This window comes from Artemia sp. Qi Xiang Cuo, chromosome 11 (assembly GCF_049724085.1).
Source record: "Artemia sp. Qi Xiang Cuo chromosome 11, ASM4972408v1, whole genome shotgun sequence".
In the NCBI taxonomy this organism is placed as follows: domain Eukaryota; kingdom Metazoa; phylum Arthropoda; class Branchiopoda; order Anostraca; family Artemiidae; genus Artemia; species Artemia sp. Qi Xiang Cuo.
The window spans coordinates 27,236,282-27,248,537 of record NC_142804.1 but is presented as its reverse complement, the minus strand read 5'-3'; the positions used below and the strand labels follow the sequence as shown (position 1 = coordinate 27,248,537).

General features: G+C 34.8%; 1 protein-coding gene across 1 annotated transcript in view; it reads left to right on the top strand.

The window, feature by feature from the left end:
- The window catches only part of LOC148946825 (cartilage oligomeric matrix protein-like), a 262,924-nt gene that overhangs the window by 50,737 nt on the left and 199,931 nt on the right, over window positions 1–12,256 (top strand). Inside the window, exon 4 of the mRNA XM_089096438.1 lies at window positions 7,392–7,509. Coding sequence (XP_088952564.1) covers window positions 7,392–7,509 — 118 coding nt within the window. The remainder of the gene's footprint in view (window positions 1–7,391; window positions 7,510–12,256) is intronic.

The following is a 12,256-nucleotide window of genomic DNA, read 5'->3' as shown; positions in this document are numbered from 1 at the left end:
AATAATTTCTGTTCGTTTTAAGTTTTAATGCTGCTCCTCACTTTCAGTTAAACAAAAACTTTTTATTCAATTTCGGACCGTTTTTCAAATCATGCTGGGAAATATCCTTCCTCCCCTCGTGTGAAAATTCAACATGAAAACTACTGCTGGAAACTTTCCTCTCCGCTGAAAATTCTTCCCATGGAAAATCCTCTCCTCCCCGTCATAAATATCCTCCTCCCCCAAAAAAAAATTCTCTATAGTTTCCAGTAACAAATACTATTAGTTAACAATGGGAAAATTGCGTAGCTTGCAGCCCTATCCCCAGGGACTATGGGGGGTTATGTCATACCCAAAAGCATAATAATTGAATATTTCAACTATGCTGAATCAAATGGCTATCTCAAAAGTTTGACCGAATGTCTTTGGGGAAAAAGGGCCGTAAGGAGGGGGTGTTTCAGAGATGGAACACCAAAAGCGTAATTCTTGGATTACTTACCTTGTTTAAATTTTTTACGTCTATTTTTATTTAAAGGGCTCAGAAATCATTGAGTGCCAATGTTGGTAGAAATCAGAAAGTGTTTATGGAATGTGTTTTTTTGTTATTTCCATAGTGTAATAATAGCCTTAGGCCCATATAATTAGCAAGCTTTCAAACCCTTAAACACTAAGTCTCGTGAAAATCAGTCGTTTTTTGTGAAATATATACTTACCAAGCCCAAAATCGATAAATACCCAAGTTGGAGAAAATTAAGCGCTATTTATGAAACATCTACTTGATTTTTAAATTTTGGACTTTAAACGTAGCAACATTAGTCTCAGATTTGTTATCAAGAAGCTTAGAAACTCTTACATAAAACTTCTCGTAGAAACGATTGCTATTTTGTTAATACAAATTTACTATGTTCTGACTTACGATGGGGCTACAGAAGACAAATCAAAGTAAAGCGTCAACAGTGATTTCTGGAATGAAGAATAGTTCTGCTGGATCAGATTTTTTTTACCTGTGTATCCTGAATGAAGTTTTCCCAGTAATTAAAGATTAACTTGTTGAATGTATTAACGGGTGTCTTAATATGTATTCTTCACTCAGTCGTTTAAAACTGTAAAAATAGCACCAATTTTTAATTCAGGTGACCAAGAAAATAATAGCAACTATAGACCTATGTCGCTGTTTCCAATCATAGCTAGAATAATGGCGATGGTTTTATGCATAAGGATTGAGAAACTTCTAGAGAAGAAAGAATTCTTTTTAAGAACCACTTTGGTTTTTCTGAAAACAACATTCTTCCGGGCCTGCAGTTCAGTTTCTTACAGCATTACTTGATGATGGCCTTTATAAGCATTTTAAAGTAACTACTGTATGTGTAGATGTTTTAAAGGCGTTTGATTCTGTGGACCATAAAATTCTAGTGTGTAAATTAGATAATGCCGGTATAAGAGGAGGAGCTCTGAATATTTAAACAATGGAATCCAAGCTACATATGAATATGATCAGTTGAATCTGGAGTCTCACAGGGATCTCTCCATGGTCCGCTATTATTTGCAGTATATATTAAAGATCTATGCAGATTTTCGCCTGATATTGCTGATTCGGAAATCCTGGAGACCCAAATATGGACCCTGTAAAAGTATTAGTCGCGTTTGCTGATGACACTAACCTACAGCATGTTTGCGAACTGAAGAAGAATCAGTCCATGCAGTTGAGCATGACATACGTTTGATTGAGAAGCGGACAAGGTTCATAAGCAGAAAATAAACTTCAAAAATCGAATTTTGTGGTGTTTGTACCTTCTAAAACGTATTACCCTCGAATATGTAATTGAAGATGTCGAAGGTATATTATTAATGGAGTGCATTCTACTGTTTTTTTTTAGAAGTACCAAGGCGTTATTTTTTATGAGATACTTAATTTTTTTAGACCATATAAAACTTATGCAGGGATGGATCTAGACCGGTCAGCGTCTGGGGCAAGAATGGCATTTGGTGCCCCCAGTCAACAAGCTCATTATAGATATCAGATTATGGATATTTTACTTCTCTAGAGACTATATTTATTTAATTGTTTTACTATCATTAATATATTTTTCTATGTAAATCCTAATATGTACAATAAGGTTCAAAAAAAACTTTAAGATTACAGGTAACAACATTTTCTTGGTGACCCAGTACACATACAATTTACAGTATACACAGTCAATCTTATCCCGTAGATTAAAATTTAACTTTACGTGCTTTTCTCAAAGCAAACGTCTTTATAATGTCTTCACATGAAAGCTTGGAGTAGTATAAGAGTTAAAGGTCCGAAAGATGCATCGTACAAAGCGACTATAGACCCTAGTACTCTGAAAGATACATTGTATAAACCTACCAAACGCGTTAAATTCGAACCAACTTGGTATACAATATGACGCGAACGTTATGTAAACCTACCGAACAGGTTATATTCGGGGTATAATACAATACTGAACTAACAGGCTGAGGGAATAGACCATGTCAGTAAATACTGATTGCACATAATTTATGCATCATTATTACTTGTAAGATACCATAGCCATGAGGCCATAGCAACCAGATTCAATATGAGGACGTATTTTCAATATAATTCATATTAGTAAGAGAATCGAATTCAGAGAGAGAACAGTTTATTTATACTCTATTATTTGACAAGATATTTATATTAGAAAAAATGAGTGTTATGTTTACACTATTAGAAGTTGATAGTGGAGCTAGTAGCAGCAATGATACAAAGACGAGAGTACCAAACGTAGCAGTAGAAATTAGAAGAGAATCCCGGCTAACCCTTGAATGGGATGATATGCATGCAAGATATGTGATATCATTGGGCAAATTTAAATTGGAGGAGCAGTTATGTTTTACAGCAAAACTTGATATAGTGCAAATAAATAGACGTAAATCTGCTTTACATACAATAGTGAAGTAGATTGAGGAGAATAAGTTGTAACAGTAATTGAGTGATTATTATTGTTGTAATCATATATAATAAAAACGTTTTTAAATGGAAGATATATTTTATGGTAGGTTACCGACTACTCTTGAAGTAGAAAGAAAACTGGGTAGTCTGAAATCAGTTGTGAGAGTGTTAGGGTCGAAAAATGGATGAATTTGGGAAAGACATAATTATGCTGAATCTTCTGATTATGGAAAAATGTTTGATTCTAGATAATGATTTTCTAGAGTTATCTTTTCAAAGTAAAATATTTTCTCAAAAAATACTTAACAACATTTTGAGAAATTATTTTCCATCTTTGGACTATTGTAAGAAACTTATGTCGTTGTCCATACGTATTTACACAATTTATTGACATATTAATCGAAACAAAACTCCTCTCTCTCTCTCTCTCAATTTATCGATCGTATGTCAGTTTCATTTTGGCGGTGAGAGTGTCAACACAGGAAACAAAAATTTTCTATACATATGCACTATGCATGTGTACACTGGGCAGCTGGTGATCAAATGGGAATTGTACAATTATTGACGAGTATGATGAAAAGTGTAGTTTATGCAAACCGTGTAAATTGCATAGAGGTTATACAGTGTAAATTAAAGGTTGTAATTTCTGTCTTGAAGAGATTTGTGACTCTAACCCTAGAGGACTCTTATGCTCCAATTGTCACTATGATAAATGTAGTCAGTGGGAGAATACCTATCCTGGTATTATTGGAGAGAATCCTAAAATAGATTTTAGTTTATTTCTAAGAGCCTGGTAACGTCGTAGTTTTAAATTGTTTTGGGAGGAAGAATCAGGTCTACGATTCAACTGTTAGAATAACAAAAGAATTTAGTTTCTACGTCATCGTTGCGAAGACAATTGGTACCAAGATTTTATCCCAACTGATTTTTATTTGGCTGTTACAGAAATCGATTCACCATTTGAAAAAACTATATGTGATATTGCTTCAAATAAACGAATTTCAAAATGTGAATTTTACAATATGAATGAAAATAGTATCATTGACTGTACAAAGATATACAGTAAGAGTGAAGTTGCATTGTACTGTAGAAAATCTGACCCTGACATTGCAGCACACCAAGATCAATATACAGTAAATTCAGATGATCTACCAGCATTAGTTGTTCTCTACAAGTACCTATACGTAGAAGAAGAAATTTAAAGAGGAGAAAAATGTAATTTTTTATGCATATACATTATTTTATTAATTAACAATTTCACATACTTTTTAGAACATTTTATTTGTAGGGCACTGAAACCAATATTATACAGGCATGAAAGAATATTGTCCACTAGGAAACCATTCAGGCGAGGGTTGTCTACGTAAATGCTTAGAAAATTGTTGTAAGTATAGCCACGACATCTGAAAATGAAATATAGAAGTGCATGAAAGCCAAAGCTTTTGGTTGTTAAATCCTGCACTCTCAACTGGTTTTCAATAATAGTTTTCCCACTGCTTTCAATAAAGTTGTTGATGTGTGGGGTGTACAAATTTATATGATTGACCAAGGGGATCAAAAATTCTATATTCTTTGCTGTTTGAAAGATACATAGCCAATGACCAGTCTTTACGCTTGACTGACTGCTATTAACAATGATAATAGTGTTGCTAACACTTGGAATTTTTTCAAGGAGGTCCGATGGTATAAAAAGGATTTGTATTTGGACATGCATGGATCCATATTAAATACGCTGATTATTCTATTATGATGGTTATTCCATTTTCAATTAGTTATGAATCATGATCTAGGGATTGCAAAGTCAATTCATACAGAGTTCTGTAAGATTTTTTATCAAATGACAAAGCGTACAAGGTAATTCCATTCACCTTGCACACAAGGCTGGACAAGCCAAAAAAAATGAATCGTGAGGGGATGCGGTCCAGGATCCAACGGAACTAGCACTCTTCACAAAGCCCAAGGCGAGTTTCGAGGGGTTTTCTCCATTGATAAATGACGAATCGGTATAACTACGAGAACCACTGGCAATGTGAGGTTGATTTGTGACTGTATGAGGAAAAAGAAGTTTGATATTGTTACCACTGGTTATCTTTTTTTCCACTTAAAATGCAACAGAGCTCATAACCTGTTGTTTTCGAACATGAAGAATTGCTGAAGTGATATTGACATTTGCATCAGATGCTGCAGCAATTGTTTTTCTCAAAATGAAACAGGCTGGAGCTAGTTGTAACTTTATGTCAATCTTAACATTGGGAGGCAACCATTGAGATATATTAGATATTTCATGATTTAATTTCCTAACTAAATGATACTCTTGGGTCACTGCAGCAGTTAAATCACCGTCAGTATCAAAATTCCATCTATAATCATGACCCAGTGCCTGTTCTCTCAACTCCTTGTACGACTTTAGAGTCATCAACATAAAGTGTATGGAGCTTGCATAGTTTGATAAATTTGTGCTAGTGCTCACCGAGGTGATTCACTGCAGCAGTTAACTCACCGTCAGTATCAAAATTCCATCTATAATCATGACCCAGTGCCTGTTCTCTCAACTCCTTGTACGACTTTAGAGTCATCAACATAAATTGTATGGAGCTTGCATAGTTTGATAAATTTGTGCTAGTGCTCACCAATATTCCATTAATGAATACATTAATTTGTTTGAACAAGCTTTGTGGGATACAGTTTTCATAGGATAGACCGTCGGTAGCGATGGGAGTTTGATTGTCAGAATTTTTCTTCTCCAATAAATGTAGATGATAAATCGATGAAATAATCTTCACTGGAAAATATTTGAAAGTGTATATTTTTTTGCGACTGGGGTTGTTGAGGATGAAATTGTTCGTAGTAGTCATACTTGACACTGGCATCAATATTTTTAGCATTAAGTAGATTCAATGACGAGGTGATTGATGGATGCGATTCATTGTGGGGGAGATATGTCATCTTAAGAGATTAAATCCTTCTTTGATCTAACAATATCTTTCATCTTATTGCTCTTCTTTTTTTACTTCAAAGTCGTTAGTGATGTCTATCGCTTCCCACCTGGGTAGAAACTGATGAGTGAATAATGACCACGCACCCTTTTTAACCCCTTCCAATTTTACTGATATTATATTTTCTCGCCTATACTCTCGCTAAAGATCTAATATTTTCCTTAAGACTCTCGTTGAAATTTTTACCCAAGCCCCAGTCCTGTAGTTTCGAAGCAGCAGAATTTGATGCAGCAGGTACAATATTTTTTCTGGCAAGGGGTATTGAACGAAATAGCCTAGCAAACTACCTACCTAGGGTGCACATATGTTGTGGGAGGGGGGGGGGACTAAACCTAAATTTTCGATGTGGGTTGTAAGGATTGAATTTGCATTTAACACACCTCAAGGTTTCCTCCTCTTCGCTACCTGGTGCACAGTTCCACCCGGTATTGGACATTGTAACCGGGCGTATGCAAACTTACACTGCGCTACACCTCGTAATACACAATTTTATTTTAAACAGTTAAATGCAATTTTTAAGTTGTTGATTGAGCTTTGATGACAGATTTTTAACCCATTCAAATTTCATCGCAGAATCTCAATGCGAAGTCAAATCACTTCCATGTGCAAGCGCAATTTAATGATAAGATCATACCTGAGGTTACACCCAATAAATGAATCAGCTGAGAATTAAAAGTTTTGACTCACGCTGTTAATTTTTTAGTCGTAAAGATATGATGTAGCTAATTGCATCTAGTAAGATTCGAACTTGTAACTATTCCTACTGATTGTGTGTAATGCCTATAGAAGAAAAATTAGGGAATAGAGTTTATATAAAAATAATTTATGGAAAACTGACACTACAATATTTCTTAAGTTTGTTTTAAAAAGTATCAACAGTTTATATTCTTATAGAGATAAACCTTATCATTAAACCATATATTTAATTCAGAGAAGAACATAAATTAAAAATTTCAGGGTACCAAATTTAACTGACCGAACTCAAAAAAATTTCAGGGTACCAAATGTAACTGACCAAACTCAAAAAGTCCAGGAAAACGAAAACAAGAAGAAACTCATCTTATTACAATTTGTGAAAAAAAAAGTTTGTTGAAAAATTACTTTAACAAAAATTTTCCATTTACTTAACCGATAGCCTGCAAAAAGGATTAAGACGTTATTTATTAGATATTTGATTGGCTGTTCACGTTTCACATTTTCCTTCGGCTCGAATTTTGCTGCAATATTTAAGTTTTAGCCGATATTTAGCAATGCCATTTTGCTTCTGCTCCGGTAATTATTTTCGGTTTTGGATTTTTATTTGCCCCGCCAAATTTTCTCTTTAATTATATTTTGTCTAAGGTTAAGAAAGTATCTTAAGGAGCCTGTAGCAGAGACCCCAGATATTCTTATATTGCTTACTTGCCCCAGTATTCCACCTCGATCGAACATTAATGCTTTTGTTTGAGTTTAATAATTAATTTTCTTTCCTATTTTCGTAGTATCGGGACAGACGAGTAAGCACAACAATACATTCCAAAGCCACTTTAGATAGCATACTAGAGAAAGCAAAATGTCCAGATGTTCAAAATCAAGAGGGAGTGTACACATACAGAAGAGGTATTTATTTTCTTTACAATCAGAGTTAATATAAAAACAAACATGGTGAAGACCGGACATCCTTTCAGGGGCGCATGCAAAAATATATTTAAGTGATTATAAGATATAGGGAGAAGTCCGAAACTCTTAAACAAGTTCAAATTAAACAAGAATAACTGAGAGGAATTACTGTCAGATTTTCTTGTTTCAACCATCAATCACCGACAGCCTTTGCTGTTCTAAATAGCCTATCACTGACATCTATTTCAGACTTCTATAATTTTGCTCAAGGCTGTGATGGTCAGTTTTCTAGACGGGTGTATCGGGGCAATGTGTTAAATCAATAAATTTTTTATCATAGATTCAAAAGCGAAAAAAGTTACTTTAAACTACAAAACCAGATATTTGAAAAGGAGTTCGATCGCTAAATGATCATCCAACTGAATACTTGGTTAGCTTCAAATCAGAAATTATCATTTTTGTGACTCGTTCAGTTCCACTAGAAACAGCAGGAGCTGGTAAAGGTATCACAGCTCTTGAGGCTTATAAAAATTTTAATCGCAATCCTTAGGAAATGCAAACCTCCTGGCCGGCACTTTCAGTCCCTGAACCTTCCCCGTAAAAAATTTGAAGATTTAAGTTAAAATTAAAAAATTTGGTACCAGATGGGTGCCAAAAATAGTAGCTATCTATCTCTGTCTCAAGCCCTCGCCAAGTTGCCAGTGTAAAACTGTACTGAAAAACATTGTACATTGTACACACAATGTACATTTCTAAATAGCAATGGGTTATCTCATTCTTGGAAAGAAAAGAAAGAAAGAAAAGATAGAACCTATTAATTAATTGTAAAGGGTAATCTCAACTGCGGCCTCTGGGAACATGGGAAAAAATGACAGCAGAAAAAGAATAGAGAAGGCCAATTAATTAATTGCAAAAGATTGTCACATTTATGGAAAGAAAAAAAGCAAAGAAAGAAATAACAGATTACTCCTATTACATAACTGCCAAATATTATCTCATATGTGGATCGTAGGGTATCATGAAACATGGCGAGCCAGAAGCCATAGGATGCACGGGATCACGTGTTGCAGAGTATCCTAACAATAAAAATGTTTCTAAATTGTATTTTTTTCATTTTGAAGATGGCTGTTGAAAATCTTGAAGTTTAGACTGTTAGAAAGTCCAATAAATTCCTCTATCTAGCCAGCTACAAATAGTTTCCCATTAGATGATTACCTTTGACTACCACACAGCTTTGCAAGAAAGAAACTTTTTTTTAACCACAATAAAGATTCTTATCTTTTTTCCTGAAGAACAGTTGCAAAATATGGCCACCATATTTCATCTACAAATAGTAAAAGAGGTGGGGTTTTCTACTCAACTTGTCCCATATTTTTATTGTTAAGATTTGAATCAAAATTACGTTTTCTCTGTCGTGCCCACGTCTTAAAGTTTCTAAGTTTGCCCACTAAAAGCTTAAAATAAAATGTATCAAAATAAGCTCGTAAAATTGATTTTTATAGTTTTAAAAATAGGAATTACACAACCCGTTTTAACTATTGGGGCTATACTTAAGAAAAATATTCGTAGATTTTAGATTCTAGTGACAGGTAACAAAAGACCTCACGCTATAGTAAAGTTTGAATGCGTTGGCATGAAACTATCAAACGGTGTTGTAAATAGTTTTTCCTTTTTATTCTATTCTCCGGAGATTATTCTATCTAACGGAGGCGCATTTGTTCGTGTATATGCAATCCATAAAAATTAACTGTTAATATAAACTGTTTATCCCGTAAAACTAACGGCTGTGGACTATTGTATAGTTGCAAACCAGCTATCTTTGGGCTGAGGTGAATAAAGAAGTAAAATTTTACGCCCAACTTTTTAAAATATCCATGAGAGCTGCTTTGAATAAATATGGAAAGGGATTTTACCCTGACCTTCTTTCATTCAGAGGAATGTATTTGAATACACTGGAGGTTTGTAGTCTAATACTGTATAAAAGTCCTCCTCTTATCGTGGGAATGGCTGTTAAGACAAATTATTAATTTTGAAATATCGAAGTGTAAAGGAATTGGGGGAGGGGTGATAGGGGGTGACGGCCAACCCTCTTATTTAAGAAAATTTGACTTTATTCTGAAAAGTATTAATACTTAAATGAGCCCTTCTTCGCGAAGGATCGTTCTGCGAAATTGTTCTTTAGTGAAAAGAGTGTGGGCTTGACTAGGTTCCCCTTAAATGCCAGGTTCCTTGACATTTAGGAAAGACTTGAATATATTAAAGAACAAAATAAATTAAGGAAAACCCCCCTTTTTAAATTCAGAAGAGACATTAAAACGTAAAATGAGCATACATCATCCTGTATATGAGAAGAGCTACCACCCCCGCGACCTCCACTCTCTACACAAAAGTGTGACTTTCCCCCAATACTTCAAGAAGCAATCTCATGGCCCAAGAGTAGTGTGGCTTCAACACATTTAAAAGAGCATATAAATAGATTTTGTTTATGTCAACGCCATAAAACGTCCAAATGTTTCGAAAGACAATGGGTAATTAAAACACTTGGAATTATCAACTGGCAATATTTAGTCTAAAATGCTCTTTGGTAAACCCCTAGTGAAGCTTTCTAGCAGAACTTAGGGCTGAATGGGTGGCAGCTCCTCTCATATACAGAGGGATACCTGTCTGTTATAAGTTTTAACGTTGGTGTTTATCTTTATTTGAAACTGTTTCTTTAATAAAAGAAAATGTTAAACTTAACTTTAGCTATATAATCACTAATTTGCAATGATAAAAATAATATCTAATTCGAGTAGAGTTCCCTATGAAAAGCCTGTAAGTAAAAATTTTTACATGACGCTATGCAATAATTGGTTGTGATGATAATAATAATTTATCCATGACCCATATGATACAAAGATATGTGACACAGGTGGAGTAATTGAGAAAAAAAGAACCAGAAACGAAAAGTTCTATCCGTCAGCTCTAGGGAAAATGCGTTTATAAGAAATCCGTTCATTTTCAGAAATAACTGCACCTAAGGGGTAAAACTAACCAAGCAGGCCCTGCTAGCGTAGTCGGTAGAACGTGTTATCGATAAGACTCTTAATCACAGCGTCATGGATTCGAACCCTACATTTTTTTTTTCCCGTCAGTAAAACGTATAAATATTGAAACTTATATCCTTTTTTTGGTCAAAATTGCCTTTACGGAGAATTTTTATGGAGTATTTCTATAAAATTAGGCTATTTTACACGTGCAGATAGATATCAAATTCGATTCAAGAATTGGGAGTGGAGGTATTTTCTACTCGTATATGAGTATTTACCAAGTTATAGCTTGATAATTCTGCCTTGTTTTGCCTCACGCTTCAAATTGACAAGGTGAATAGTTTGGTTATTTCGAGAAGCATTGAGAAGAAGAAAAGATATTATTTGATAAACGGGGCTGCATCAAAGCCAAGGTAGGAAACCAAGCTGATTCTGTCCAAAACAATCCCAGAGGCAAGGTGCGAAGAAGATTATACGAGTATTCCAAGAGTTCTCTCAGATTGCAAGAAACCGTAATAGGTCGATGGGACGAACAGGGAAACTTTTTAGAACTGAGGCTGACGAGAATGACCCGTTGGAAGTAAAGCTGCTCGTATCAATTATCTTCGTCCAAAATTGCTTGAATGAAGTGCTTTGTCAGAAATAGCAGTCATCAGAAGGTTATCTTTAAGCCCGGTAATAATTTATGACAAATGTTCACATAATCTAATTAATGATTATTGCCGAAAAAGGAGGCGTAATGACCCTCATAGTATAGTTAAAAAGCCTTACAATAATGACTAAGCACTGATCTAGATTTGTTTTTATTTTTTGGGGGGCAAGATATTCTTAGTTTATGCCACAAACGTTTATGGGAGGTATACCAAAGCATGAGGCGGCATTTAACGACCTAGGGTATTTAGTTCTTATGTCATTAATTCAAATCTCTTTTTCAGCCGCTAGATCAATTGCTTACAATTTCTTAGCATCAGTTGTTACTCATATTTTTGATGGTCCATTATTTAACAACCCAAAATATAAGCAAGGACAAACGGTTATAGTTAAGTAAAAGATTAACATATGTATTCTTCAAGGCAATTGTTATTCTTAAAATATAATGATTGATCAGCCTAAAATTGAGTTCCAAAATTTAAATTTGATACTAAAATATTAATTCGATAAATAAGTTAAATAAAGCTATTAGTATAGTACCGTAATTAAGCTAAGTGCTGCGGGATGGTAGCTCCCCTGTTATTGCAGACAATATTTTTCTGTGTACCATAAAAGATTAAATTCATATGCCTACCGGGACAAGACACGGGGGGAAGGGGTCATGAATGCCACAAGGAATTTTTCCTCCGGGGTTGGGGGCTCTCGACGGGCATTGCTCCCGGCCCCCCCCCCCTATTGGCCTTCATTGGGAACATTGCTGTAAAAGAGTTTTGTTCGAATAACTTGTCTTGGAAACCGTGGAAATGATGAACCCAAAATTAATCTTTAAGATTTTTGAACCTACTCCTAATAAATTTTCGAAAGGGTCGGTTTTTCATGGATAATTTATTATTATCAAAGCAGTCTTGTATGAACATTAAACTTGAATTTAACAAACGGGGTTTGAAGAAGGTAGGCTAGTAGTAGCCTCCTTGACATTGAATATAGATTTGGAATAAACCGCTCGTAGTAACAAAATTTAAGCAAAGAGGGGCCCTTGTCAATAGAAATCGGAACTCTAAGAAACG